At 59.7% G+C, this 24,596-nt stretch overlaps 9 protein-coding genes across 9 annotated transcripts; 3 read left to right on the top strand and 6 right to left on the bottom strand.

Moving 5' to 3' along the window:
• Positions 1-68: 68 nt before the first annotated feature.
• On the bottom strand, positions 69-1,562 carry PAN0_032c6250 (ribonucleotide reductase small subunit; the record flags this gene model as incomplete). Its single annotated transcript, XM_014798297.1, has 3 exons — positions 69-194; positions 284-1,093; positions 1,218-1,562. The coding sequence occupies 3 exons, from the start codon at positions 1,560-1,562 to the stop codon at positions 69-71; spliced, it is 1,281 nt and encodes a 426-aa protein (XP_014653783.1).
• Positions 1,563-3,247: 1,685 nt separating this feature from the next.
• PAN0_032d6249 (alpha/beta-hydrolase) lies at positions 3,248-5,012 on the top strand (the record flags this gene model as incomplete). Its single annotated transcript, XM_014798296.1, has 3 exons — positions 3,248-3,443; positions 3,671-4,478; positions 4,574-5,012. 3 exons carry the CDS (start codon positions 3,248-3,250, stop codon positions 5,010-5,012), a joined length of 1,443 nt encoding a protein of 480 aa, XP_014653782.1.
• Positions 5,013-5,086: 74 nt separating this feature from the next.
• PAN0_032c6248 (uncharacterized protein) lies at positions 5,087-6,247 on the bottom strand (the record flags this gene model as incomplete). The annotated part of the gene is made up of 2 exons (XM_014798295.1): positions 5,087-6,095; positions 6,186-6,247. The coding sequence occupies 2 exons, from the start codon at positions 6,245-6,247 to the stop codon at positions 5,087-5,089; spliced, it is 1,071 nt and encodes a 356-aa protein (XP_014653781.1).
• A 591-nt stretch (positions 6,248-6,838) lies between these two features.
• On the bottom strand, positions 6,839-8,275 carry PAN0_032c6247 (response to drug-related protein; the record flags this gene model as incomplete). Its single annotated transcript, XM_014798294.1, has 1 exon — positions 6,839-8,275. The coding sequence occupies one exon, from the start codon at positions 8,273-8,275 to the stop codon at positions 6,839-6,841; it is 1,437 nt and encodes a 478-aa protein (XP_014653780.1).
• Positions 8,276-9,602: 1,327 nt separating this feature from the next.
• Positions 9,603-12,029, bottom strand: PAN0_032c6246 (uncharacterized protein; the record flags this gene model as incomplete). The annotated part of the gene is made up of 1 exon (XM_014798293.1): positions 9,603-12,029. The coding sequence occupies one exon, from the start codon at positions 12,027-12,029 to the stop codon at positions 9,603-9,605; it is 2,427 nt and encodes an 808-aa protein (XP_014653779.1).
• A 644-nt stretch (positions 12,030-12,673) lies between these two features.
• On the bottom strand, positions 12,674-14,752 carry PAN0_032c6245 (uncharacterized protein; the record flags this gene model as incomplete). The annotated part of the gene is made up of 1 exon (XM_014798292.1): positions 12,674-14,752. The coding sequence occupies one exon, from the start codon at positions 14,750-14,752 to the stop codon at positions 12,674-12,676; it is 2,079 nt and encodes a 692-aa protein (XP_014653778.1).
• Positions 14,753-15,734: 982 nt separating this feature from the next.
• PAN0_032d6244 (uncharacterized protein) lies at positions 15,735-18,746 on the top strand (the record flags this gene model as incomplete). The annotated part of the gene is made up of 1 exon (XM_014798291.1): positions 15,735-18,746. One exon carries the CDS (start codon positions 15,735-15,737, stop codon positions 18,744-18,746), a length of 3,012 nt encoding a protein of 1,003 aa, XP_014653777.1.
• A 237-nt stretch (positions 18,747-18,983) lies between these two features.
• Positions 18,984-22,033, bottom strand: PAN0_032c6243 (uncharacterized protein; the record flags this gene model as incomplete). Its single annotated transcript, XM_014798290.1, has 2 exons — positions 18,984-20,828; positions 21,071-22,033. 2 exons carry the CDS (start codon positions 22,031-22,033, stop codon positions 18,984-18,986), a joined length of 2,808 nt encoding a protein of 935 aa, XP_014653776.1.
• Positions 22,034-22,966: 933 nt separating this feature from the next.
• Positions 22,967-24,561, top strand: PAN0_032d6242 (thioesterase/thiol ester dehydrase-isomerase; the record flags this gene model as incomplete). Its single annotated transcript, XM_014798289.1, has 4 exons — positions 22,967-23,183; positions 23,257-23,526; positions 23,616-24,266; positions 24,350-24,561. Coding segments are annotated over 4 exons (1,350 nt in total), but the record flags the coding sequence as incomplete, so codon positions are not given.
• Between the last annotated feature and the right edge of the window lie 35 nt (positions 24,562-24,596).

The raw sequence follows: 24,596 nt of genomic DNA, 5'->3' as shown, positions 1-24,596 counted from the left end.
GTGCATTGCGAAACGGAACATGTACAAGAACGAGACAGATGACGAGAGAAACAAGCAGGCAAAGACAATCAGAAGTCCTCTTCCAATGAGAAGGCATGTGTGTTCTTCTGCGTGCCGTCGCCAGCCTCCTCGGTCTCCCTACGCGCAACACCGCTCTTTGCGTACTCGGCAACCTTCTTCTCGAAGAAGTTGGTCTGTGAAACGGATAGGTCAAAGTGCGAACGGTTTGGTCAGCGTTCCGGCGACGATAAGCGTTCAAATGCTCGGGAGAGAGATTGCTTACCTTTCCTTCGAGACTGATGTTGTCCATAAAGTCGAAGGGGTTGGTCGAGTTGAAGTGGGGCGCGTTGCCGAGCTGTGTGAGCAGGCGGTCTGCGACGTACTCGATGTATTGGCACATCAGTTTTGCGTTCATGCCGATCAAGCTGCATGGCAGAGCCTCGGAGAGGAACTTCTGCTCGATCTCGACGGCCTCGGTGATGATCTTGAGCACGGTGTCGGGGTGCGCGCGCTTCTTGAGGTGGCTGAAGAGGAGGCACGCAAAGTCGGTGTGAAGGCCCTCGTCGCGCGAGATGAGCTCGTTGGAGAAGGTGAGGCCGGGCATGAGGCCGCGCTTCTTGAGCCAGAAGATGGAAGCAAACGAGCCGGAGAAAAAGATGCCCTCGACGGCGGCAAAGGCGACCAGGCGCTCGGCGAAAGTGGCGCGACGGTCGCTGATCCAGCGGAGCGCCCAGTCGGCCTTCTTCTTGACGACGGGGATGGTCTCGACGGCGTCAAAGAGGAGCTCGCGCTGTTCGGGCTCGCGGATGTAAGTGTCGATGAGGAGCGAGTAGGTCTCGGAGTGGATGTTCTCCATCATGATCTGGAAGCCGTAGAAGCAGCGGGCCTCTGCGGCCTGGACCTCGGAGCTGAAGCGCTCGACAAGGTTCTCGTTGACAATGCCATCCGAAGCGGCGAAGAAGGCGAGGACGTGCGAGATAAAGTGGCGCTCGTTGTCGTTGAGCTTGTTGTCCCAGTCGTGGAGGTCCTTGGAGAGATCGATCTCCTCGGCGGTCCAGAAGGAAGCCTCGGCCTTCTTGTACATTTGCCAGATCTGTTGAGTGCATCCGGATGGGCGATGGCAGCAGGAGGGCATGGAAGAGGGAAGACGTCAGTCGATGCACTTGCACACGGTCACTGCCGTGGTCGAATGCAGGCAGCAAAAAAAAGGAACATACCTCGTGGAAGCGGATGGGGAAGAGGACAAAGCGACGCGAGGTCTCAACGAGAAGGGGCTCCTCCTCCTCGGGGAGGTCAACCTCACCGACAAACTTGCCGTGGACATCGTCGGCCTCGGCGGTCTCGTCAGCAGAGTCGGCGACGGCGTTGGTCTTGGATGCGAGGTCGAGCTTCTTGCCCTTGGTGAGGAAACCAGGGTCGGAAAAGTCGTCGTCGGCAGCGTCGTTGAGGTTGAGCTTGGCGGCGGGCTTCTTGGACGGCGTGGCGTTGACGTCCATGCCGGCGAGGCCAGCGGCGACCTTCTTAGAAGGCGTCTCGAGGTTGTGCTGTGTCACGGCAGACATGGCGGCGAACAAGTATGTGAGATGGTGTCGAGAAAGACGGTGATGTGGATGGCGGCCACAACGAGGATGGCGCAGTGGCGGGGATGGCTACGGTGGCGACGAGAGGCAGATGGGGAAGGCAATGAGAACGTAGGAGGGTATGAGAAGGCCAAGGTGGAGAGAAGAGATGTTGGACGGAAAGGAGGTGGAGACGGAGAAGAGAAGACGCAACTTATGTATGTGCGGGCGTGGACTGAGCCTGGCTGGGAGACGCGCAGAGGGTGAGGGAAGATGACGGTAGGACGCAAGAGCGTGTGGTGTTGGTGCACACGACTGGTCAACGCGTTTGGCGGGCTCGGTCGCGCCTCCGACCCTTTTTTTTCCGCAGAGGATCTGCGCAGTTGAAGCTCTACAGCGAGAGAAAAAGAGCGAGGCTTGACTCGGACACGGATCCGCCGCGCTGACGTGAGCCGCTTTGCCTGGGCGCAAATGCACGCTCTCTACACGACACGCGCCGCCCGCTCGCCGACAAGAAGGGGGAAAAAATTCAACGAAAATCGCAGGGCGGCAGGCGGCAGATCAGCGGACGCGAGGCAGAGGTGTCAGGCGTGGACGGGCGGAATCAACGGACGCGTCTGTCTACGCCACGGCAGGGCTGCCAAAATTCGATGGGCGCCAGACCGGGTCGTGTTGGTTGGTCTGCACACGCGTGCCAAAGCGTGGGCGCGAGACGGGCGCGAGGGTCGCGTCTGATGCGCAGCCTCGCAGCTTCTCCCCTCTGGACGAAGAGCGCCGCGCGCGGCCACACGCATCGGAGCACGAGATTGCCAGCAGCGCGTCTCGACTGTACCTTGGCGTCGCGTAAAGCAGCTTCTGATCCGGGCAGCGCGACAGCGCGACGTGCCTTGCAGGCGTGCCCGGCATTCCAGATCTCCTGGTTCGGTCTTCGTGCAGCAATGTGCAGCTCGAGCCGTCATGCCTGGCGCAGCACCAGCTCGCACTGCGAGTCACTCCACGCTCTCCCACAGCATATATGCGAGCTATGCATGCGTAGCGGAAGTACAACATTCGATGGCCGCGACCATCTTGAGCCAAATTCGCTCGCGTATCCTCATGGACCTGGCACGCCGCGTCCGATCTCGTGGAAGCACGAGGTGACATGCTACCAGTCATCACTACACTTGCGCTCTGGCAGGGCCGGATCAGTGGAGTCATACCTCGTTGTACAGGATCGTTCGCTTTGGTTCGACGCTCGTGCAGGCTGCCCCTCCCGTCTCGGACCATCCCTGCGACGTATCTCCGATCAAAAGCCGACCAAGGCTCGGCCGTTCGTACTGCTGGTGAAGCATTCCCTGAAGCGCTCGCCGGGGCGACAGTCTCGTCTCGAAACACTTCGCAAAGCAACATGCAAAGTATCCGCAACAATCTTGTCTGGATCACGCACACAAGCTTCGTAAAAGTGGAGTCACATCGCGGAATGCTTTCTGCAGCATCTGCGGACAACGGCACCTAGGTAGGTTCAGCCAAAGTCCAACTTGCGATTGTGTGAAACAAGCGAGCACGGTCTTGGCGCTCATGCCGTCTGGCCGACCATCTGATAAGATCGAATCTCCGCGTCTCCTCAAATCACGGCTTGGCGTCCCAAACGCCACGGTAAAACCGAGCCGCGACCCGCGAGGCGCGTTCTGCATCGGCGATCTGCTTTCATGAAATCGACCTCCGATTCGGGCCTCCACCCGCAACCCCCGCACCCGGCAACAATTTGGATTTCAGACGACGGATCCACCGGCCATGGCTCGGAGCATGAAGCTCGCTTGCCGCCTGCTGCCCTTCCCTCGCGGAACTGGCAACACGCTGCGGCCGCAGATCAGCTCGACGAGCGCTGGCTGAAATCAATCTACAGTGAGGGCCGCAGTGTGCAGAGTCCGCCTGCAGTGTTGAATCTCGCTTGATACCTTGGGTCTACTCGCCGGAAGCTATCCACAACGGCTAGAAGGATAGCCGTGCTGCCGGATTCAGGGTCGAGCCCCGTCGATCCTGCTGTGTCTCCTCAGCATTACTGCTTCCCTTCCACACTACACCATACAAGTTCCAGCTGATCTTGTCTCATCGACTTTCGCCCCGGTCAGCATCATCCTCCAGCAGCTCGCGTGCGCATGCCGACAACATGCCGGTGAGCGCAGAAAAGGTGGCCGTCAGGCACCGCACCTCGGACGATTTTCCCCTCGCAGTCACCATCTTTCGCCCCGTCTCGTCGGCCGACGTAAAGGCCAGCGTCGTATTCGCAAATGCCACCGGCGTACAAGCTCGCTTCTACCACAACGTGGCCGCCTGGCTCTCCCAGAATGGCGTCGCTGCTTACACATTCGACTACCGCTTCTCAGGTGCTTCCTTTCCGCTCGAGTGCGACCCAGCCAAGCTCGCCGAGGACGAAGACTACTTTGAGGACGCGCTACGTCGCTGCCCAGACCACGTCGATCTAACCACCACCTGGTGCAAAGTCGATCTTGCTTCAATTGTACGGCTGGCATACGAATCCAATCCTGAAGCCGATGTTACTGTGATCGGTCACAGCCTTGGTGGTCACCTCATGGCGGTCCTCCCATCCGATCATGTGTATGGGCCGCGCGCGAAAGTCAAGCGCCTGCTCAACGTGTGCGGCGGAAATGCCTACGTCAAGAATCAAAAGGAGCCCGACGCCGCCGAGTTTGGTTTCACAGAAATCGTCGTCAAGCCGCTGGCAGAGGAGAAGATCTTTCGCGCCGCCAATCTCGGCCTTGGTTACGATCTGCCATACGGCCCTGGCTTAGAGTGGGTGCAGTGGTACTTCCATCCGCACTTCGCCTTCAACCGGCCCGAAAACATGAAGCTCGCCCGGGGCCTCAAGGGCGTGCCGCTACTCTACGTCGGCTTCGAAGATGACGACAAGATCGGAAAGTAAGTTCACCGATGACACTGCTTTTGCAGGACCAGCTAGAACTGACTCCTTTCTCGCAACCTCACCTCACCTGTCGTGCGCGCTCTCTCCCTAGGAACATGATGGAAAAGTATTTGGGCATGTTTGACCACTCCGACGGGCTCAAACAGAGTCTCTGGATCGACCCTGTCAAGAAAGGCTGGCCCAGCTGCGGACACGTAAACGCATTCACAAAGAGCAAAGAACCAAAGCTCGTCCCCGTCGAGCATGGCGAGGCATACACATCACAAAAGGACTTTGAAGACGCCATCTCTAGCCAGCCGAAACCATCACGCGCCTCTCTGAGCAAGGAGGAAACCATCTGGAAACTGTTTCTCGACTACATTCTCGGCAACCCGGTCGATACATCGCACGCCGAGTACAAGGTCTGGACTCGCCAGGATGAACGCGAGATCGAAAAGGAACGCAGGGAGGACGCCGAGTCTCGTAGAAAGAGCCCTCGGAAAGAAGACATCATTCTGGGTTTTGTGTCTCCCAGTCAGGCTAAGCTGTGATGGAATACAACCCGATACCAAGTTTGCGTGGCTACGGCACGGGGTGTGTCCGCTTGATCAATTCGCCCTCCGGCTCAAAGCGAGAGCAGGGATGCCAAAGAGATGGTGGTGCAGATGACGATGAGGGCCAGTCCCTTCGACAGCGGCCCCTTCATACTCGCAGCATTCTCGCTGCCGGCACCTGTACCAGCCGCATTACCACTGCCAGCCCACAGCTCCGGGCTGCGGGCCACGTCTGCAGCCATGGCGTTCTCGACCTGCGAAATCCATAGCAGCCAACTGCGAAGATACTCGTCGCTACTTTTGATCGCTTGAGCCGGCACAAAGCGCGGCACCGATCCGTTCTGTGCCGAAAGCATGGATGCGTGGTGCTGGATCCGGGCGCTTTTCACCGCCTGAACGAAGCGGAAGGTGACCTCGGGAACCGTCGTTCCGACCACTGTGGCGCCGTCGTTACGCATGAGCACCAGAGGCCTAAAGCCGTCAGTCTCGTTGACGCTGGCGACTGTAGCATCAGCGGGACCGAACCTTGTCGCTAGCGAGAAGCCCTTGGCCACGTCGTCGACGGCAATCGTTGCCGCGTCAGGATCATCGTCAAAGATGCTGAAGACCGGAGCGGGATGAGGTCCCAAGAAGGAAGCGCCTGAGGTCGTCGCAAAGAAGCCAGTGAGGTCGTCTGTCGTCACTAGAGACGTGTTGATCCCGGCGGAGTCCGAAGAGAAGAGCGACCAAGGTAGCAGCTGCTCGGCCTGGTAATAGGCGATACTGTTGACCGTCGAGTTGGGGAACCTCTGATAGATGGACGAGTGGATGAAGATCTCGGCTGGGCGGATCGGAGGCTCATGATCCTCCAAAGCCGCCGAAATGACCTGCGAATCGTTGATCCTGGCCACGGTAACGTCGGCCGGAGTGACTTGGGCGGGTGTCCTGCTACCACCAGTGATCAGAAAGGTGTCTGAGGAGAGCGGATCACGGATGGAGATGTGCCCGGCACAGTCGTCTGCGACCCCCTGCGAGGCGAGAATGCGGGATGCGTTGACGAGCTGGTTCACAGCGAGCTGGCGGGGAGTCAGCTTGGGCAAGCTTTGGAAGCCGAAGCGAGAGTCGGTCCATAGCCTCTGGTCAGTCCGAGATGGTGCATGCGCATTCTCCGCTTCTTTTTTTTTTACTTACGATTGGGAAGCGACATCGAAGCTCGCAAGAAAGAGGAAAAGAATCATACAGCCGAGATGCATCGCTGTCATAGTGACATTGAATCGAGCTGAAGAGAAGAGCGTTCAGTGAAATCGAATTGAGAAGACGGGAGGCGACAGTCGAGTGAGAGTGGCCACTTTATAGGCCTCCTGATGGTCCCGAAGCAGCCCTTGGTCAATGCTCAGCTCAAAGAAACTGCTGATCCGGTCGTCTTTGGCGACCAAAGCGAAGGGATCTTCGGGAAGGGAGCGGTCCCAACATTCTCGCTGGCATCCCTCCGCTCCAGCTGCATGCTCGGCCCTTCCGACGCGATCTCCAACCCAACGAACCATCAAGACAAACGGGCCCTTTCCTTCGCTCGCGTTGGCTCCACCACCGTTATTCGGATATTCCGATGAGAAGAAGCGACTTGAAAGATTTGCTCCGCTCACGGCAGCAGGTAGAAAGCTCAATCGCTGACATCCCGAAGTCCGTGCGCAAATGAGCTGGCCCTAAGCCTTGGCATTATTGATGCGGATCTGAGTGCTTTGCATTACGGAACAACGTGGGATAAATATTGAACACTTCGGAAGTTCCGCCGGGGTATCTTGAAACGTAACGATTCGGGCACAGGAACGCAAGAAGACGCGGAGCTACGAGGAGCCTGCGTTCTTCGGACCCTTCTGCTGGGCCTGGCGCGCCTTCTGAGCCGACCTTTGCTCGAGGCGGATCCAGAGGGGAAAGGTGATCAGAATCACGGCGAGCCAGGCCCAGAGGATGCCAAAGTACTTGAGCATCTCTACGCGCTGGCCGACGTCAAAGATGATCTTGATGTAGATTTGTCGGATGTTATAGAAGGGCATCGAATAGCCGTACTGGTAAAAGGAGGGCGAAAGCTCGATGGGCAGGTTGGCGACCGAGACATTGATGATAATCCAGAAAACGAGAGCAAAGCCGATGAAGCGCGGCCCGACCAGCGAGATGGCGCACTCGGTCACCAAGCCAAGCACGCACATGCCAACAAAGGTAGCAGCCCACCACGTCATGAAACCGGCGCCGTAGCTGAACGTGCGTCCGAAGGGGACCTTGAAGGGGATGTTGAGCAGCGAGATCATGAGGGACAAAAAGAAGTAGCAGACGAGCGGCGCGACGATGCGCATCGCCACCAGCGAGCGGTATCGAAGGAAAGGCTGCAGGCCCTGGCGACCGCCAAAGTTGGCCATGGTGGCGTTGAAGGCGAGGATGCACAGGTAGATGAGGCCCACGACTAAGACGGCGATAGCAACGGGAACATCGTACGGCCGCAAGTCGCGATTGACGGCGATGATCGGGTTGGCAATTGTCTGTGGTGCACTGGCGAGGTTGTTGATGGCGGTCTGGTTGGTGGCAATGGAGCTCAGATACTGCCTGGCGAGCTGCGCGCTGAGCCGTGCGAGCGCCTGGTTGAGTGTGGCTGTTGCTGGAGCAAGCACCATAGACGGAAGGGCTTGGAAGTTGCGAGAAGTAGCATAGGTGAGAGAGACGACAGAGCGAGGGTCCCAAGACGCATCGCCGTTGGCACGCGCCTGCTCGAGCTTTGCGGTGGCATCCTCTTCCACCGTGACAACGATCCAAGTGGCCAGAGTGTTGGTGACCTGGTAGTCGACTTCATCCTGCGTGGGGAAACGATTGGGATCGATGACCGTCCAGGTGCTGTGCGGCTTGGCACCCTCATTGGCAGCGAGAAACGCCTCTTGGACGGCCGAGCCGATCTCGCCACTGTCGCGGTTGATGATCCATCCGTTGAGGTTGGGCGAAAGATCGCTCTCCTTCCAGACCGAGCCCCAATACATGCTGATGATGGCCCATACAAAGATGCAGATGATGAGGGTAGTGCTACCGATGGCTTTGAGATAGGCGGCACGTTGCGCGCGCACTCGCGGCGACCAGAAGGTCTCCTGGCCGAGTTGCGGAGGCTGCCGCGCCGGTGTAGGCGCTTGCTCTGATTCTGCCTGCATCTCCTTGGCAGTTTGCGGCGAGTCGTGAGCCCCGTGCACGGCAGAGCTCCCCTCGGTGGAGCTGCTCGAAGCGAGTCGTTGCTCGGATGCCATTTTTCTTGAGGAGGACGGGGTCGATGAGGTTGACCAAGGACGTTGGAAGAAGGATGATGGAGGAACGATCAGGGCTGTCCTGTCATTGCGAGAGCGCCGCTTTTATAATAGGAAGGATCGTGTCTCTAGTGAAGGAGGAAGATTCGCTGGACGCGCCGAAAGCGATGTGAGCCACGGAGATGAAGGGGGTGGTCACCGTGGCTGGCTTCACTGAAACTCCGTGGGATGAGGATCCCACGCGATTTTGATAGCATCATCCGCAGCAGGGGTGAAACACCGAGTCGCTCGCTTGACGGCTGCACAAAATGATGATGCAGCGTAAAATGCGCGTCCCAGATCCGGGTTGAGTGCGGACCGCAGGCACGCTGAGATCCCGCCTCATCTCTTCACACGGAAATGTCGAACGCGCAGGCAGGTTACCGCGGCTTCTCCGGTGAGCAGCGTTGTTTGCGGACGCGGGACTCGAATACGGGCTGTTCCTAGACCCGAGGTCCGAATCGCCGTGGCTCAGCGGCGCTCCGCTCGCAACTACCTTTTGTTCAAGCTCGCCTATGGACGAGTGCTGTGCGTGAGCATAGGCCATCTTTCATGGCTCTGCCCAGCCGATTATTGTCGTGAATCAGCGCGGAAATTTCCCGAACTGCAGCTGTGAAGACCAAGGCGGAAGACCCGAGTGCCCTCGATGCTCCAGCAGGCTCTGAGTTCGTGCGGAAAAAGCGCAGGGTTGCGATGCGATCCACCAAGTTTAGCTCACAGTTCTCTTGGGAGGTTAGTCAACTCTCGTTGAGCGTGCAACGGAGCCCCTGAAGGCAAGTAGAGCCCGACGGCGGTCTTTCTTCCGCTCCGACTCCAAGCACAAAAGGTGTGAGGATGTGGACGTGCGGGATTATGATCCGGATTTTCCGCGGCGTTTCCGGGCAGAAGGAAGGGGTCCCACCATGCGGATCGATTGGCAGCAGGATGCTTTCCCGCTCGCATCCTGCTCGCTGCAGCCAACGCCTACCTTGTCGTCGGCTTCCTCTCAACTGCGCTGTATCAATCCTGCGGCAACATTAAACCGCCGGGTTTGAAAAGACGCAAGGGCCTATCAGATTAAGCTTTGCCTCCGCATCTGCTTCGGGATCCCGCCACCTTCATCGAACTGAGCTCAGAAGATCCATGCACCATGCTGAGAGAACAGAGACTGCTGATGCCGCGGCAAATCCGCTCGGTATGACTGGATGAAGAGACTACATGTGGAAGGACACGGCAGCGTTAACTGCGTTGAGATGACGCTGTTGCAGTGCTGGCCGCAGTCGTCGACCGTCGGCTCGGATCCGCAAAAGGCTCAGTAGCCACCGCGTTGGAGCTCGATGGCTCCCAGGACGAGCAGCGCAAATCCCAGAGGCAGCACCGCGGCAAAGACGATGACATCCTGGTAAATGCGCTTGCCCCGCGTCCGACGTTGCAACTGGCGTTCCTTTCGAGCCAGCAGGATCGTCGTGGCCTCGTCGCGGTCATCGCTCGTCTGTTCTGTAAGATGGCTTGGAATCGATGCCGAATCCTGGTCCAGAGACGCGGGCGGAACGTGTCGGCTCGAGCGGTGCGAGTGCAGTCCCGAAACAGCGCTTGCAGCGTCTGAATTTGACGCACGAGGTCGAGCGGTGGCAGAACTCGCGGACGCACCATCGTTTTGGTCTTGATCGGCACCGTCGGCACCGGCCAACAACGGCTGTCGCTCGCCGTCTTCTTTCTGCCCACCGCCTCCCAGCAGATAGTGACGATTCCTCGCCAGCATTGACAGGGGACCACTAAAGTAAGCCGATGCAGTCCTGCCGAGCTCGCTCGCAAACGGTGGCAAGATGGCGCGAGGCCGTCGGATGTGGAAGAGAATCATCCACACCAGACCTGGCATCACAAAGCCAACGCCGGCGCCCATCAGACCGAGCACCTCCGAGGCTCGAGTGAATCTTGCTTCCTCGCCTGCCTTCTCCGTCCGACGGAAACCTCCGGCGCCTGAGAGGAAGGCACTCGCCGCTGTCACGCCCCACAGAAGAAGACCAGCCAGAGCGTTCCGAGCGGGTTTGCCCCACTTCCGCTTCCACCTTCCGATCTGCGAGATCTCTTCGCCCGAATGCGTAGCATTGGACACGTTTGCATGCGACATGGATCCGCCCGTTCCGCCAACAAGGGGTGACGATGTAGCCGGCTCGTCAAGAGGCAGACGGATGGCCTGCTGCCGTCGTCGTAGCGGGTGAATGTTGAGCTGCCGGAGCAGCCTGCCCCACGAAGAGCGAGCCGTGGTGAGGCAGATGGCAAGATGCGTGGCGAGAATGGCAACAAAGAGGATCCTGGCGACATTGATCAGATCGTCATCATTAGGCAGAGAGGCGAACAGATTCGGATGGCTGTTTTTTCGCAATCGTCCCTGCACGCCATTGACGCCCGCAACCACACCGAACAGGATGCCCATGACAATGATGAAGAGCACCTGACCAGCTTGTGCGCCAATGAAAGCCTTGACGTTTGACCGCGAGGTACCGATCCTGCGCAGACTGCGCTGATGCGCCAGGATCTGCAGCGGGCAAGCACTGAGCGTTAGCAGTGGCAGCAAGGAGATAGGCGCCCAGACGGATGGGGGATGCAGAGGATTGATGTTGGGCCATCCGTCGCGCCCGACCGGCCGGCCGCTGGTCGAAGGGGCCGCAGTAAGAACCACTGGAGGCGTGCTGGTGTAGATTTTGACCAGGATGATGGTGATGATAATCGGATAGAAGGTCAGCGAGAAGAAAGTGTTGAGTCGGATCACATTGCGCTTGGCGAGTGGAAAGATGACGAGTGGAACGGAGATGAGTCCGCCGACGACGAGGGTGACGAAAGCTCGATCGTGCAGAGGTACACCTCGAGGCGCGTAGTTGAAGAAGACCTGCAACAGCAGATCTGCGAGGGCAAAGTAGCCAATGATGGCGCTTCCAGTTGCGTACAGTGCGAGTAGGAGACCCGACACTACCCTGCCGAGACCGCCCTTCCAAGGCGTGTATCTGCCGAAGCTGGCACCGACGATAGCCTCTATCGAGCTGCCATTGACGTATCGGCTCAAAACGACCCAGAGCCCGCCGCCTACTCCGCCCAAAGTTGCGACGACGACCAATGCGATCGTTCCGAGCAGAACGCCGGTACGGGCAAAGTAGTGGGGCATGGACAGCAGCACAGCCGGGTGCAAACTGGCCGAGAAGAGATTGGCCGATACGTGAGGGGCCGAGAGGCTTGCTGGCGTTCCTGGATTGGTGAGGAGCTTCCACCAAGTTTTGCGATGCTCGCGGGTCGGCCGAAGCGACTGGAGATACGACTCGGGCCGTGCTTTCTTTTTGTTGGCGCGCTTGCTGCGCCTTGCGGCGGTGTCGCAGGTGGCCGCAAGAGGCAGCGTGCGATCCTGATGCAGCGGATGAGCGGCGTCTTCATCTTCGCTGCTATCGTCCCAGGTCTGCCCGACTTCGATACGGCCTTGGCGTAAGTAAGCATCGAACTCGGACGCAGTGTCGCTCTCGCCTTCTTCTAGCTCGTCGGGGTCGAGACGTGGACGCCCCAAACTAGATCGGGAATGCGGCGCGGAATCATCGTCTTTGTAGGGCGACATGGGAGCGCGATCCCGGCTGCTGCCTTCCATGTCATCGTCATGCGGGCGACTGTGATGGACTGAAAGGTGCGATGGCTGTGTAGAGACTGTTGGATACCGGTTCGTTGCTGACGGGTCCGACGAGGAAGACTCCGTCATTGCCGAAATCTTGTCAGACGCTGCTGAACCGTTCAATCTAAGCCAGGTGAGATATATCCGTCTGTTCTAGGGACTGCTTGGCGGCGGATTCGAAGTCCAATCAGTGGAAGACTGGACGCAATAGCGATATGCTGAGGGAAGGTGCAGATGGCGGTTGACGTCGACCACACAGGTGGTGATGTGGAGGCGTGCTGCCGAAATCAGGAAGCAGACGCCTCGACGCACAGACGCGGGGAGAAAATGTTCAAAAAAGAAAGGGGGCCAACCCGGAATCGAACCGGGGACCTCTGTCAACTTAGTGCGACCTTCCGGAGAAGGCAATGCCCTAAGACAGCATAATAAGCCACTATACGATTGGCCCGCTTCATGACTTCCCTCCTTTTGATTGAATGTTTATACTCGCTGCAAATGCAAATCGGAGAGCTCTTGCGTAGTCGGGCTCAAGGGACAGAGAAGACAGGGGGCGAGACAATTCCGAGCAGGACCGAGCGATGTCGAGAATGAGTAGAGTACAATTGCCAAGAATGCGAGCGAGAAAAAGAACTAGAATGCGTGGGGAAGGTGGGAGCATGGGTATCAGAGGAGCCCATCCAGCCTGTGCATCGCCTGACGGTTGAGAGACGGCGACGAAGGCAAGGGGCAGATCAGGTTGAGGGGTGAAGCATGGCATCCACGGCGGATTCTTCGACATGGTCGACGGAAACGCTAGAGTGGCCGTTTGTGTTTGTGCTTTCGTGCGGCTCGTGCATGGACGACGTCGCGGATGCCGTCTTGTCTGCCGTCACAGTGAGCTGGGACTCGATTCCGGCTCTGGGGCGGTGAGGCTTGCGACGGAGAGGGAGTTGAGCCCATACCTCCTTGCGACATGTGGGACAGGAGACCCACTTTCCGACCGTGTCCTTGTGCTGGCCAGGGTTCGGGTCCGCCAACGACGGTTCGACCTGTTGCAGAGCAGCGGCGTCTTGAGAGTCGTCTTCTCCTTCTTCATCGTCATCGTCGTCGTCGCTGACAAAGAGATCCAGGTGGTCGCTGGTGCAATTGGGATTCTCGATGCGCATGCTGGTGCACAGGCAGTCGAGATGGACTTCGTGGCGGCAGGGCGAGAGCTTGACGAGATCGGTAGTCATGTCGTCGCTCGTCTGTGGAAGCTCGAGATGGGCGTCGTCGACGCGAGACTCGTTCGGGTAGCGGGGTAAGCATGCGGGTGCATCGCATCGCCATCCGCGTTGCCTTTCGCGTGCACGCACCTCGTCGCGAAGGCTGGTGTGCACGGGCGGCGTGGTCGCAGAGGTGGACTTGCGTGCGGCGGCATGCGACGGTGGAGACTGCGTGGTGTCTGGACCGGCACTGAGGCTGGCGCGGCAGAAGGGGCATGTCCACTGCGAGGGTGGCAGCTTGCTGAGCCAGTCGCGCAAGCATCCCGCATGAAGGGTGTGGTGACCGGTGCAGGGAACGGCGACGACGGCCTCGTCGTGGCTCCTGGGGCCATCGATCCACTCTGGGCGGTCTTCGGCCTCGTAACTGTCGAGACAGACGCCGCAGCCGAGGAGCGTGTCTTGATCGTCGGAGCCGGAAGCAGTGGCGAAGCCTCCGATGCTGCCAATGCCGAGCCTGGCCATGCGGGAGCGCAGCTCGGCGTCGGCGCGTTCGAGCTGCTTTACGTAATTTGCGGCCTTTTGGGGGTCGGGCTGTTCGGGCTCGGGGGCGGGTGCAAAGTGGATGTCGAGGATGATGCGGAATGGCGGACCGGCTACTAGACGAGGTTGATGCGATTGGGGAGCGTCGGGCGAGGGACCACCGGGAGGGGAGCCTGGCGTGACTTGCGCGATAGGCCAGGCGGTTTGGGTGGTGGCGTCGTAGATGAATGAGAAGGGCAATGGCGAGGCTCCGAAAGGGAAGTAAAGAGGGGAGACGGGGACGTGACCTGCAGGATGCGGATGTGCGTTGGGAGGCGTAGGCGTAGAGTGGGTACCTGCGGCTGCGTTGGCCCCTGGACGATCGGAGGGAGACGAGCTGGTGCCAGAGGCTGGCGAGGTCTGCGGGTCGGACGAGGCGCTGGAGGTTGGGGGGCGTGCAGGAGTGTCTGACTGGCTTTGCGCATTGGTGGACTGCGAGTCGCGGTTGGGGAGAGGCTGCGGATGGAAAGCCAGGAGGGCTGGGTTGCCATCGGGGCCGTTGAAAGGCAGCCTGAAGTAGAGAGGTGGGCGGGGCAATCCGCTGGCATCGGTCTCTACACCAGTATCTGAGCGGTTGGTCGACTCATTTTGGTTCTGCGCTTGCTGACTCGCTGGAGAGGGTGCCGAGCGAGGAACCTGAGGTTGGTCGGGGTGGGACTGCGGCTGCACATCGTTCGAAGGGTGGGTGGGGTTGCGATGAACGACGTTTCGCAGGCTGGCCATGAAGTTTTCCCAGAGGGTAGGTACCGGCTCCGACGAGGATGCGGCAGAGGCCGTAGCATTGTCGTTCGAGTGCTGCTGGGAGTGGTCGGCTGAGCCTGCCCGAGGCTGCGCAGAAGGCGACGACGACGAGGGAATCGAAGATGCTGGAGGTGTTTGCTCGGCGGCGACGTCTGAGGTGGATGCATGATGAGCATCAGATGGAGACTGCTCCTGTCCGTTCTCCTGCTGTTGCTGCTCATGCGTCGCGTTGGGGGCATCGGAGCGAGGCTCTAGATTTGAGGAAGAGGAAGCGGAGGGAGGCTGCGAGGAGTTTGCTTGCTCCATGGTGGTAGCGATGATGGCGCCATAGGCAGGGAGCTGGCCAAGGGGATGGTTGCGCTAGTTCAAAGAGGGATGATGGTAGGGGGAGGAGAGGGCGGGAGAGGGCACGAGTGAGTCTCAAGTAAGTAGCGGCTGAGTAGTTGTGGAAAGGTTGCCGAGCGGCTGCGTGGAGGGTGCGCATTTGGTTTGGGTTGATTGCCGGGCTGTCACAATCGGCCCCACCACGGCGCACAGCTCCGCAGCTGCGCAGACAGCATAAAGCCTTATTCGCGCGTGGAGGCATGCGCTCGCTCGGCTTATTTCCGAAAGATTACACCATAGCCGGTCATGGCAGACGTGGAAGCCGCTATGCACATCACTAGGGCTGTACACCCTTCTTCCGACCCTGAAAGCATGAAGCAGGCACAGAGCGGCGTTGAGCGATGTGCGGCAAGCGCTGCGGCTGGATGCAGGCGGTGCTGGATGAGCTAATGCCATTGGCAAGTGTGGGGACGCTCGAGTGGGGAACGGTGGCGCGCTACCTTCCACAAGCTTCTGGCAGCGTCTCACGCGGACGTGCCGTTTTTTCATATCAAAAATGTGAGATTTTCTCTATGTGACAATGTGGGTCTTGCGAAAATGATTCGAGAGGAGAACAACACTGAGACGCGGCGGCTCAGCTGGACAGGGGCGAGGCGCGTGGGCGGCTGCGAGGCCAAAATATGCAGCCTCCTGCACCCTGCAGATCCCCCCAAAGCCACTCAGGGGCTCTGTCACACCCGCCCTTCCTCTCGCTGTCCATCTACCCCCTGACGCTCCTCATAGACCCGCCTGCCTTCATTTCCATTCGTGTCCCGACCTTGCGCTGAATGTCATCGCATCCGTCCTCCGCTCTCTATGAGCACGAAACGAGCAACCATCTAGCTTCTCCATCTCCTCCTCCCCACCATAGACTCTTGACACACCAACCTGCGCTGGCAAACAGTCTTTAATCAGCGGCGACACCATGTCGACGGCGATGCAACCACGCGCACTGCCCACGATCACCGTCTTTACGCATCCAGCCGCGCGTCTCATCAAGACGGTGCCGCCGCTAGAACCTCCCAAGCGCATCAACGGACACGTTCCCAGAGACAACATCGGTGTCGGTCGCACCGCCTCCAAAGATGTCGTGCTCACTGACGTCTACGGCCCGCTTTCCATCCTCGTCGTGCCCGACCCGCTCGACCCCACTATCGCCACCCTCGTACTCTCGGTCACCTTGAGCGGCCCACAGCTTCAGGGCGCGGCTCGCCGCTTCGTCCTTCCCTTCCGATCCTTCCAGCGCGACCCCGTCTCCGGCGACATCATCTCCCAATCCAAGATCTCGGGCTTCGATGCTGCAGATCGCACCCTATATCCCGGCCTCGGCGCTGGTCTCAAGGGCCTCGACGGCGGCAGCTTCTGGTTCTTCGAGGACATCGGAGAAGACGGCGCATTCGATCGATACAGATGGAGCAAAGATGGCGTAGCAAGTCGCGCCATCTGGACCGTATGGCTCATCAGCACTCCTGCTCCCGTCGTACATCACGTTCAAGCATTGCTTCAGTCTTACCCTGCTCCCCTGCCTTCTCTCCCTCCCTGGCTCAAGGAAAACAATGGATACCCGTGGAAGGACACCTTCCTCGCCCTTCCCTCCTCCTCGCTCGCATCATCCTCCAATTCCGAAGACCATGACCAGCCGGCGGAAGGATCTGCGTCGCCGCTCGTGTCGTCCGATGCTTCATCTGCAATCACTACACCCAGCGCAAAGCTCGATCTTGCAGCTGACACTCTATCAAGTCTGACACACGAGGCGACAGCAGTCCCAACCATCCGTTCGAGGCGGCTGCGCGATGGTTCATCGTCTATGCGCATTGGTGACGCTCCTGAAGTCGTTCTCCGCAACGTCAACCGCAACGTCACTCATTCAGAGTACCGCAACAGCTTGGTCGCCGTCGACAATCGCACCGGACAGATCGTCAGCGTTCTCGCTTCCCACATCAGTCTCGAGGCGGACGACCCCGCCGTAGCTTCCACAGCCAGCAGCAGCGAGCCCGATCTTGATGCCCACGAAGACCACGAAGCCATCACCCCTCTTGACGAGCTGGTTCCTGCCCTGCCTGACAAGTCGCCTTCACAAGCTCTCGGCTCACATCCTGCGCCCTTACCACTTTCACAAGATCTTGCCGAAGAGCAAGTCGACGAGGAGGAGCATGGATCCGAAACTCCCAAACCCAGCACGATCGTCCATCGTCCTGCTGCCATCCACAACGATCCTGATGCACAACGTCCGCCTTCTCGCACAGCTTCCATTCTCGCCGCCGACACCTTTGCGCCACCGCCCTTGCCACCCAAACCAAGGTCGGCCAGCCGTGCTCGTGCCCACTCTCGCACTACAGCTGATGCGCCGGCCTCGCGTCGCACCAGCACCGCCTCGGCCTTCTTCACTGCCGAGTCCGATGCAGACGCCATGTCCAGCTACGATTCCGATGCCATCGAGATCGACGCCAGCTCCATCTCGCACCACAACCTCCCCTCCAGCTCCATCTCGATCCGAGGCCATGCCTCGCACGACGTCGAAAAGCACAGGCCAGAGCTTCTTCGAGACGCCAACCATGCAGACTCGGACGGCGAATATGCTTCCGATGCTAGTGGCAGCACTGTAGGTGGCCCAGCCGTGCGTATGTGGCGTAAGGCAAGAGGCAAGCCGAAGAAGAAGCCTGCTCGAGCAGTTCAGAAGGCTGGTCTTCAGTCGGCTCATCCCACGCAACGCGTCAAATCCAGGCAAGCAAGCGAGCTGTCGGATCGAACCAGCAAGGCCGAAACTGCACTGGAAAGCATCTCGGATGATGAAGCAGTTCAGCAGCCCCAGGGTCGAATTGCTGCGACCACTGACTCCAACCCACCTTCGCCAGAACAAGACATTGTCTCGCCCTTGAAGTCCGCACAACCTTCTCCGGGCGTGGGTCAGCATCTGCGTCGCTCGGCGCTGCGCACCGACGAGGTGCGCTCCATCGAGGACCGCGTATGGCGCGAAGCGCTCGACGCGAGTCAGCTGCCCATCGACGCACCGTACACGCATCTTGCTGCGCGCGGTGAGGCTGGTTTCTACCCCTCGTCGATCCTGTCCAGCCCGCGCTCATTCGACGACGGCTCGGCCATCGAGCTGCTGTCCACCGAAGATAAGCGGCGTCAAGTGCAGCGAAAGAAGGCCGAGCTGCACAAGCAGAACCAGCGCGCCGAACGTATCAAGAACATGCAGGGCGGAACCGTGCTCATCGAGTTCCTCGCAGGATCGAGTCGTATCGGCGCCAGCTTGATTCGCAGTGCAGGATACACCCCGACGACCTCAAACGACGAGGGCGTCCACGACGCAGACTCCAACACGCACCTTTCGGCAGGTGACACGGCCTCGAACATGCTGAGCTATGTGCCGGTTCTGCCGCAGCATGTGCTTGGCTTTTTCGGTCTCGGAACGCGCACGGTCCGGACGCAGGTGGAAGAGACGCCCGATGTGTCGTCGCCGACGCTTGCTGGCGCGTACTTTTCGAGCCTGCGCATGCCGAGTCTGGGTGGACTGTTGACCGATGCATCCGACTGGGTCACGGGATTCTTTGGACGCAGTTCTGTCGACGCCAAGCCGAGCACGGCAGTGGAAGTGGAGGGCGATGGTTCGAAGGCGGAAGAATGGGAGTATGCCATTCCGGACTTTGACCCCAACAGCCTCGCCAGCACTCCCAGGCCCGTGTACCGACGCAAACGCCCCGTTCCCTCGGCCATGAACGGGTTCAATATCTCTGCGCCCCGCTGCTCAGACGACCCGGGAAAGGGCATTGAGGTTCCTGCGCCTCCATCAGCTGCAGCCAAGACAATTCAAACTGCCGAAACTGCATCGACAGAGGAAGCCGGCTACTCGATCCTGCACATCGACAGTCTCGGTGTGGGCCGTCGCGCGTTCCTCCGTGGCCATCCTGAATTCGAAGGCCTCCGTCCCTGAACCTCGTCGTCATCCTGCTTCGCCAACTGCCGCCATTATTCTCATGATTTTCTTACGACCACACTTCATGACCGCGCCTGTCAATACCCACTCATGCTGTCCATGCTGTCCAGAATAGCACACTCTGTGCGGGCCGTCGATCCGGGGTCTGAAAGTGGTATCATTCGTAGCTGAGGAGATCCGTGGGTGCGAAGAAAAGAAGAAGAATACAAATGGGCGGCCAGAAGCTGACATCTCTTAGGACGACGTACGCGTTGCAGCAGTGGGAGCGGCGGTGTGTTGGTCTGCGCCGCCGTAGGTGCCGGCACGATCGCCGAGCAACGGGTCGAGAGTGAGTGTCGACGTGTTGTAGCCGCTAGGACCATCGCCAGGCGCAGGAGTGGTCATCTCGTCGCGAGACAGGTTCGAGTTGACACTAATGCTGGGTCGTGGGTCTTCCGAAAAGCGCGTCATGGGACCATTGATGGCAGACGCAGGCACGGGGTCTGCTCCCAGCGCGACGTTGCCATGCTGCGCGACCATGGGCTCGGGCATCATCATCCGTGTCACCACGTCACCAAGCCCCTCCTGGTGAGATGCAGCAGGGACGGTGGACAAGCCCGGCGCCCCGAGAACAGCGGCGGTCTCGCTGTCGATCGTTTCGCTGCCGCTGACACGAGGGCCATTGGTGGTGCCATCCGCATTTCGGGCATTGGCCGCAACGCCGCCTTGGTTTGTGGACCGCGCGTCGATGGTGGTCTGACCATCATCTTCATTGGACGCGTCCTTCTCGGCCTGCTTGGCGGCGGCCTCCATGGCAGCCTTGCGCTCGCGAGCCTCGTGCGCGTTTGTGACGAGGCGCATGAGTTCGGATCGGAGCGGCTGGTAGGCTTCCGACGTGCCGGCAAAAGGCTCGCGTCCGGCTGCGGAACCGTGGATGCGAGTGAAGATGGGCACGCTGGCGGTTCCAAACACGAGTTCTGGCAGTTCCTCCTCGTCTTCATCGTCGAGATGCGTGTTGTGGATGTCGGCCGCATTGGCCGTATTGCCCTCGTCCTCGTTCATCTTGTTGAAAAAGGCCTCCCTGCGTGCGTCGCCGATGCTCTTGGCGGAAGCGGCGGTGCGGAAGCTCTTGATACTGGCGGTGCGTCTGAGGCTGCGAGAGGCGTCGCCGGCGCCTTCCTCCACCTCGTCGATCTTGGCCGAGGCAGCCGGATCGAGCTTAAGCGATCGCTGCGACTTGAGTGCCGATGCATTGTTGGAGAGGTGCGCGGAAGGGAAGACGGTGCGCTGCGACGGCATGGCGATGAGGACAGTGACGTTGACCGAGGCTGGAGTGCTGGAGTCGGGAAGCGCGCGTTTGGAGTCTCCATCGGCGACGCCTGCGCCTGATTCGTTGAGAGCGCCATGGCTGCTGCCGTCTGCGCCTTCGCTGGCGTGACTTGCGTCGCCATTGCGACGGAGGAAGGACGGAACGTGCAGACGACGCGTCAATCTGCCCGAGGATGCCGAGGTTGGGGGATACGAGTGGCTGGCTGTGCCGTCAGCGGTCTGTCTCTCGCCTGGCGCTTGACCGTTGGCAATGTTGTTGGTGTTGTTGTCTTGACCTTTGGATTTGGCGTTGTTGGGGAAAAGATCCGAGTAGAGGACCGGTGGAACTGCGGCCGAGATGGGCATGACGGCGTCCCAGCCGCGAGCCTTTACATCGGCGTCGAGGGCAGTGGGGCGGAAGTCGTGAGCGATGCGAGCCTCGAGCAGCTTGGGCGGGGGCAGGGTGTCTTCGATCTCTCTCGTTGGGCCAAGGAGACGGTCGAAGGGTCCGTCGGGAAGCAAGCCGAGTCGACGGAGGCGGCGATTGCGCATGACGATCCTCAAGAGGACGAAGCAGACGACGATGACGAAAAGGGCGATGGCTGTTACGGCAAAGGCGAGGAAGGGAACGGGAAGGTTAGGACCTGAGAACGGGAAAGGGTTGGAGGAGCTTTGTCGCCGGACGAGGCGGGTGGAAGTGCGTTGGGCGTTTGTGGAAGGGGAGCGAGGCTGCCAGAGTGCGAAAGCAGCGGAGGAGCGAGAGAAAGGAAAGGCGGTGGTAAGAGACTTGTACTAACCAATGATCAGGGTCTGCATCGCGAAAGTGGGACGTGGAAGCAACGGTGTGCGAGTACGACAAATGACGAGGTAGGATGGTTAGAGGATGGACATGATGAGCTGGTGAACAATGGGCTGGAAAGGCAAGAGGCTGCACTGCGGGCTTTGTGAGAGCGCGCGCGCCAAGTGTGGCAGCTGGCTTGGATCGGAGGGGTGGGAATGTGTGAGAGGGGTAGAAGGCCTTTCTTGGAACTTACGAATACGCTAGGCGGAGTACGCGAGCCTGCGAAAGGGTTGTTGTAGTCGGTCTGGGTGGGAGGGGCCGAGGAGGTGGAGGACTGTCGCTTGTTGAGTCTGCTTGGAGGCTGCGGAATGGTTTGGCTGGCGAGCTGGCTGGAGGATTGGTCGAGCTTTGCCTTTGCGTTTTTGTCGGACCAGATGCGTTCGATCTCTGCGATAAAGTCGGCGGGTTCGTGACCGAGGTCGCAGTTTTTCCAAGCGCCTCCGTCGCGGATGCAGCGCTTACCGCTTTCAAAGACGATGGTGCACGAGGTGCCGGTGTTGGCGCGTTGGGAGGCCTTGACGCTGCGCTGAAGCAGTTTACGGCCGTGTTTACCGTGGACGCAGTCTGCAATGCCGTCCTTCTGCCAGGCGGGACCATCGATGAGGCGGAGGCATCGTTGTGCGAGATCTTCGTCGCCAATTTTGGCGAGGCCGGCGTAGTTTTGGCACTGGAGGAAGTTCCACCACTTTTTCTGGGCGGCGCTGGGGCTGAGGTCAAAGTCTTCGCCGGCGCGTACGGGATTGAGCGCATCCTGGACGCAGAGTTGCTGTACGTTTCCGGCACACTCTTGCTCGCCGTGCTTGCAGACGGCGCCGTACCTGTGTTGGCGCTTGTCGTTGTCGGGAGTACCGATGTAGGTCATGGTGAGGCGGGTCTTTGCGTTTACGCGGTCCAGGACCTTGTCGAAGGCGGCCTCGCATGCCAGGGCATCGGGACATCGCGACATGACGGCGAGGGTGACGTTGACTCGTTGCACACCGGCGGCATCGTAGTTTTCTTGGGACGCCCCGGGTGAGAGGAAGGGAGATTGGGAGCGAGACTCGAGCGATGTGTATGTTGGGCTCGCGTGTGCTGGGGGCGAGCACCAAACTAGCATGCTGACGAGGACGAGGGTGAGGGCGCGCCACGCCTGATGCGGATGTGCGGATGCGAACATGCTTGCGGTGGTGGATGCGAGGGAAGCAAGCGCCTTTGCAAGATGCGTGATGGGTCTGGGCCCTAGAGAATTCGGAAAGACTACAAGCTCATGAGAGCCTGATGATGTGCTTTGCCAAGCTGGATGGCTGAGAGAAGGCGATAAGAGGCAGCGAGGCCGAGTCGCCGTCGAATTGCAGGGATGCGAGACGGATGAACGGCGAGCGGGAGGAAGCGATGGTGGGTGTGGATGTATGTGCCGTCGCCTCGATGGTGATGCTGCGATGACGGCTCGGGGGCAATAACCTGAGATGATGTTGTTGGTGGGTTGAGAGATGCAGAGGAGCGGCGATTGAAAGTCGAGAGCGAGATGCAATATCGCAATTCCGCCCAAAGTGGACTGATCGTGGATGGCGAGTGGAGAGAGAGAGAGAGAGAGAGATGAGAGCGCGGGGTTCAGGCACGCTGCCCGCCGCTCCCTGCCTCTGCCTCTGCAGCTTGGCTGAACCCAACCCACGGCGCGGCTTAGCGCGGCTCAGCCCAGCTCACAGCCCTAAGCGGGGCACCCGGCGAGTGAGGCTGGGCGCTGCTAGCTAAGCCAGGCACACGGCGTCTCGCTTTGAGACGGCTGAGTCAAGCGACCTGCCGATTAGAGAAAATCAATTTTGACGATTGGTACTTTACTTCGGCCTCACAAACCAAATCAGATTTCGGCTTTCTCGGAAAGGTCCGATGCGCACTCGAGGGTGTCGAGACCCTGATCCGAGTCGGAAACAAGGCTCGAGCAACGGCTCCTCCTCCTCMTCATCATCCGCATCTGCATCTGACCGGCAACGGCCGACACTTGCTCCCTTCGGCGTGCTTCGGAAGAGCCGTCTCTTGATATATACGCTTCACTCACCCACCCACCAACAGCGCTTCCCCAGCCACATCTCTCCGCACGCTTACCTCCATCATGCTCTCCACGCCCTCCACATCCTCGAGGCTCGCTCGGGCCCTCGTCCGCAGCTTGGCCAGGCCGTCAATCGAGTCGGCACCGATCATTAGACTACAGCGTAGTCTCACCAACCAGGCGTCTCCTCTCCAAGAGACCAATGCTGTCCGCGAGATCCACAAGCTCATGGCCGAGGTGAGGGGCGCTCACCCGCAAAAGCTCAAGCTCAGCATGCCCAGTGAGTCAGACCGTCGGTCCGAGAGCCCTGATACATCGACTGACTCTGTTGCTCCTGCCTCTTCGCTCAACAGCTCGCCTTGCTCCGCGCAGAAGCTGGATGAAAGAGATGCAGTCCCAATCGCAACAGTCCTCCTTACCCGATTCGTCATCCACGCCTTCAGCACCCTCGCAGCACGAGCTTCCGGAATCCATGCTCAAGCCAAAGCGCATGCAGGACAGCTACGTCGAGCTCTACTTGCCCTTCACCGAGGACCCAGAACTGCTCGAAAAGTACATCGCAACCTCGGGCCTCATCCGGCTCGGCAAGGTCCTCGAAGATCTCGATAGTCTGGCGGGCGGAAGTGAGTATCCAACAAGGTCTGCCTCTTTTCTTCCGCATGCGACTCACACTCACACTGATCTCCGTCTTCCTCGTTTGCTTGGACTGCAGTCTCATACCAGCATGCCCTCGGTGGTCGACCGGGCGAAGTATCCGCGCCGATCTACATTGTGACCGCCTCGGTGGATCGACTCGACCTCCTGGCGCCGCTCACCGCCGATGCCAACTACCGACTGAGCGGCCACGTGATCTACGTCGGCTCGAGCAGCATGGAGGTGTTCGTGAGCATCGAGCAGCTCACACCGCCCACGCAGCCCAACAAGATCTGCCTTACGGGTCGCTTCACCATGGCGGCGCGCAACGCGCACACGCTCAGCAGCCAGCGCATTGCCCCCCTCATCCTCGAGACCGACGCCGAGAGGGCGCTGTTTGCCATGGGCGAGAGCCACAAGAATCGCAAGCGCGCCGAGGCCGCCTCGTCGCTCGAAAAGGTGCCGCCCAGCAAGGACGAGGCCTTCCTGCTGCATAGCCAGTACATCCGCGGTCTGCATGCCGGCATGTTTGCCAACACCGACGAACTGCACGGCCCCGCGCTCAAGGCGGAGCCCGTTACCAGTGCAGATGGATCGACGCTCGTACCCGTGCGTCGCACCAGCATGAGCACCACCATGCACATGCATCCGCAGCAACGCAATGTCCACCAGAAGATCTTTGGTGGATTCCTCATGCGCTCCGCCTACGAGCTCGCCTGGATGGTCTCCGGTAAGCAAAGCCCCACCCTTTCCCCTCCGACTTTGAATGAATCGGAACTGACGCTTTCCTTTCTCTCCTTGGCCGATCCGCAGCATCGCTGGTCAACCGCCACGTGCAGTTCCTCTCGCTGGATGCACTCTCATTCCACGCTCCCGTTCCCATCGGTGCGATGCTCCAGCTCTCGTCCCAGATCGTATACACTTCCGAACCAGAGCAACATCCACACGGCCACACCATCGCTGGAGTTACCGTGCTCGCCGAAGTCGTCGACCTCGAGACGGGTGAACGCAAAAAGAGCAACACCGTACGTCCCCCCCCCCCCCCCCCCCCCCCCCCCCC

This window comes from Moesziomyces antarcticus (assembly GCF_000747765.1).
Source record: "Moesziomyces antarcticus DNA, scaffold: scaffold_v10032, strain JCM 10317, whole genome shotgun sequence".
NCBI lineage: Eukaryota > Fungi > Basidiomycota > Ustilaginomycetes > Ustilaginales > Ustilaginaceae > Moesziomyces > Moesziomyces antarcticus.
Note: the sequence above shows the minus strand (reverse complement) of the source record. Positions and strands in the feature narration are given on the sequence as shown.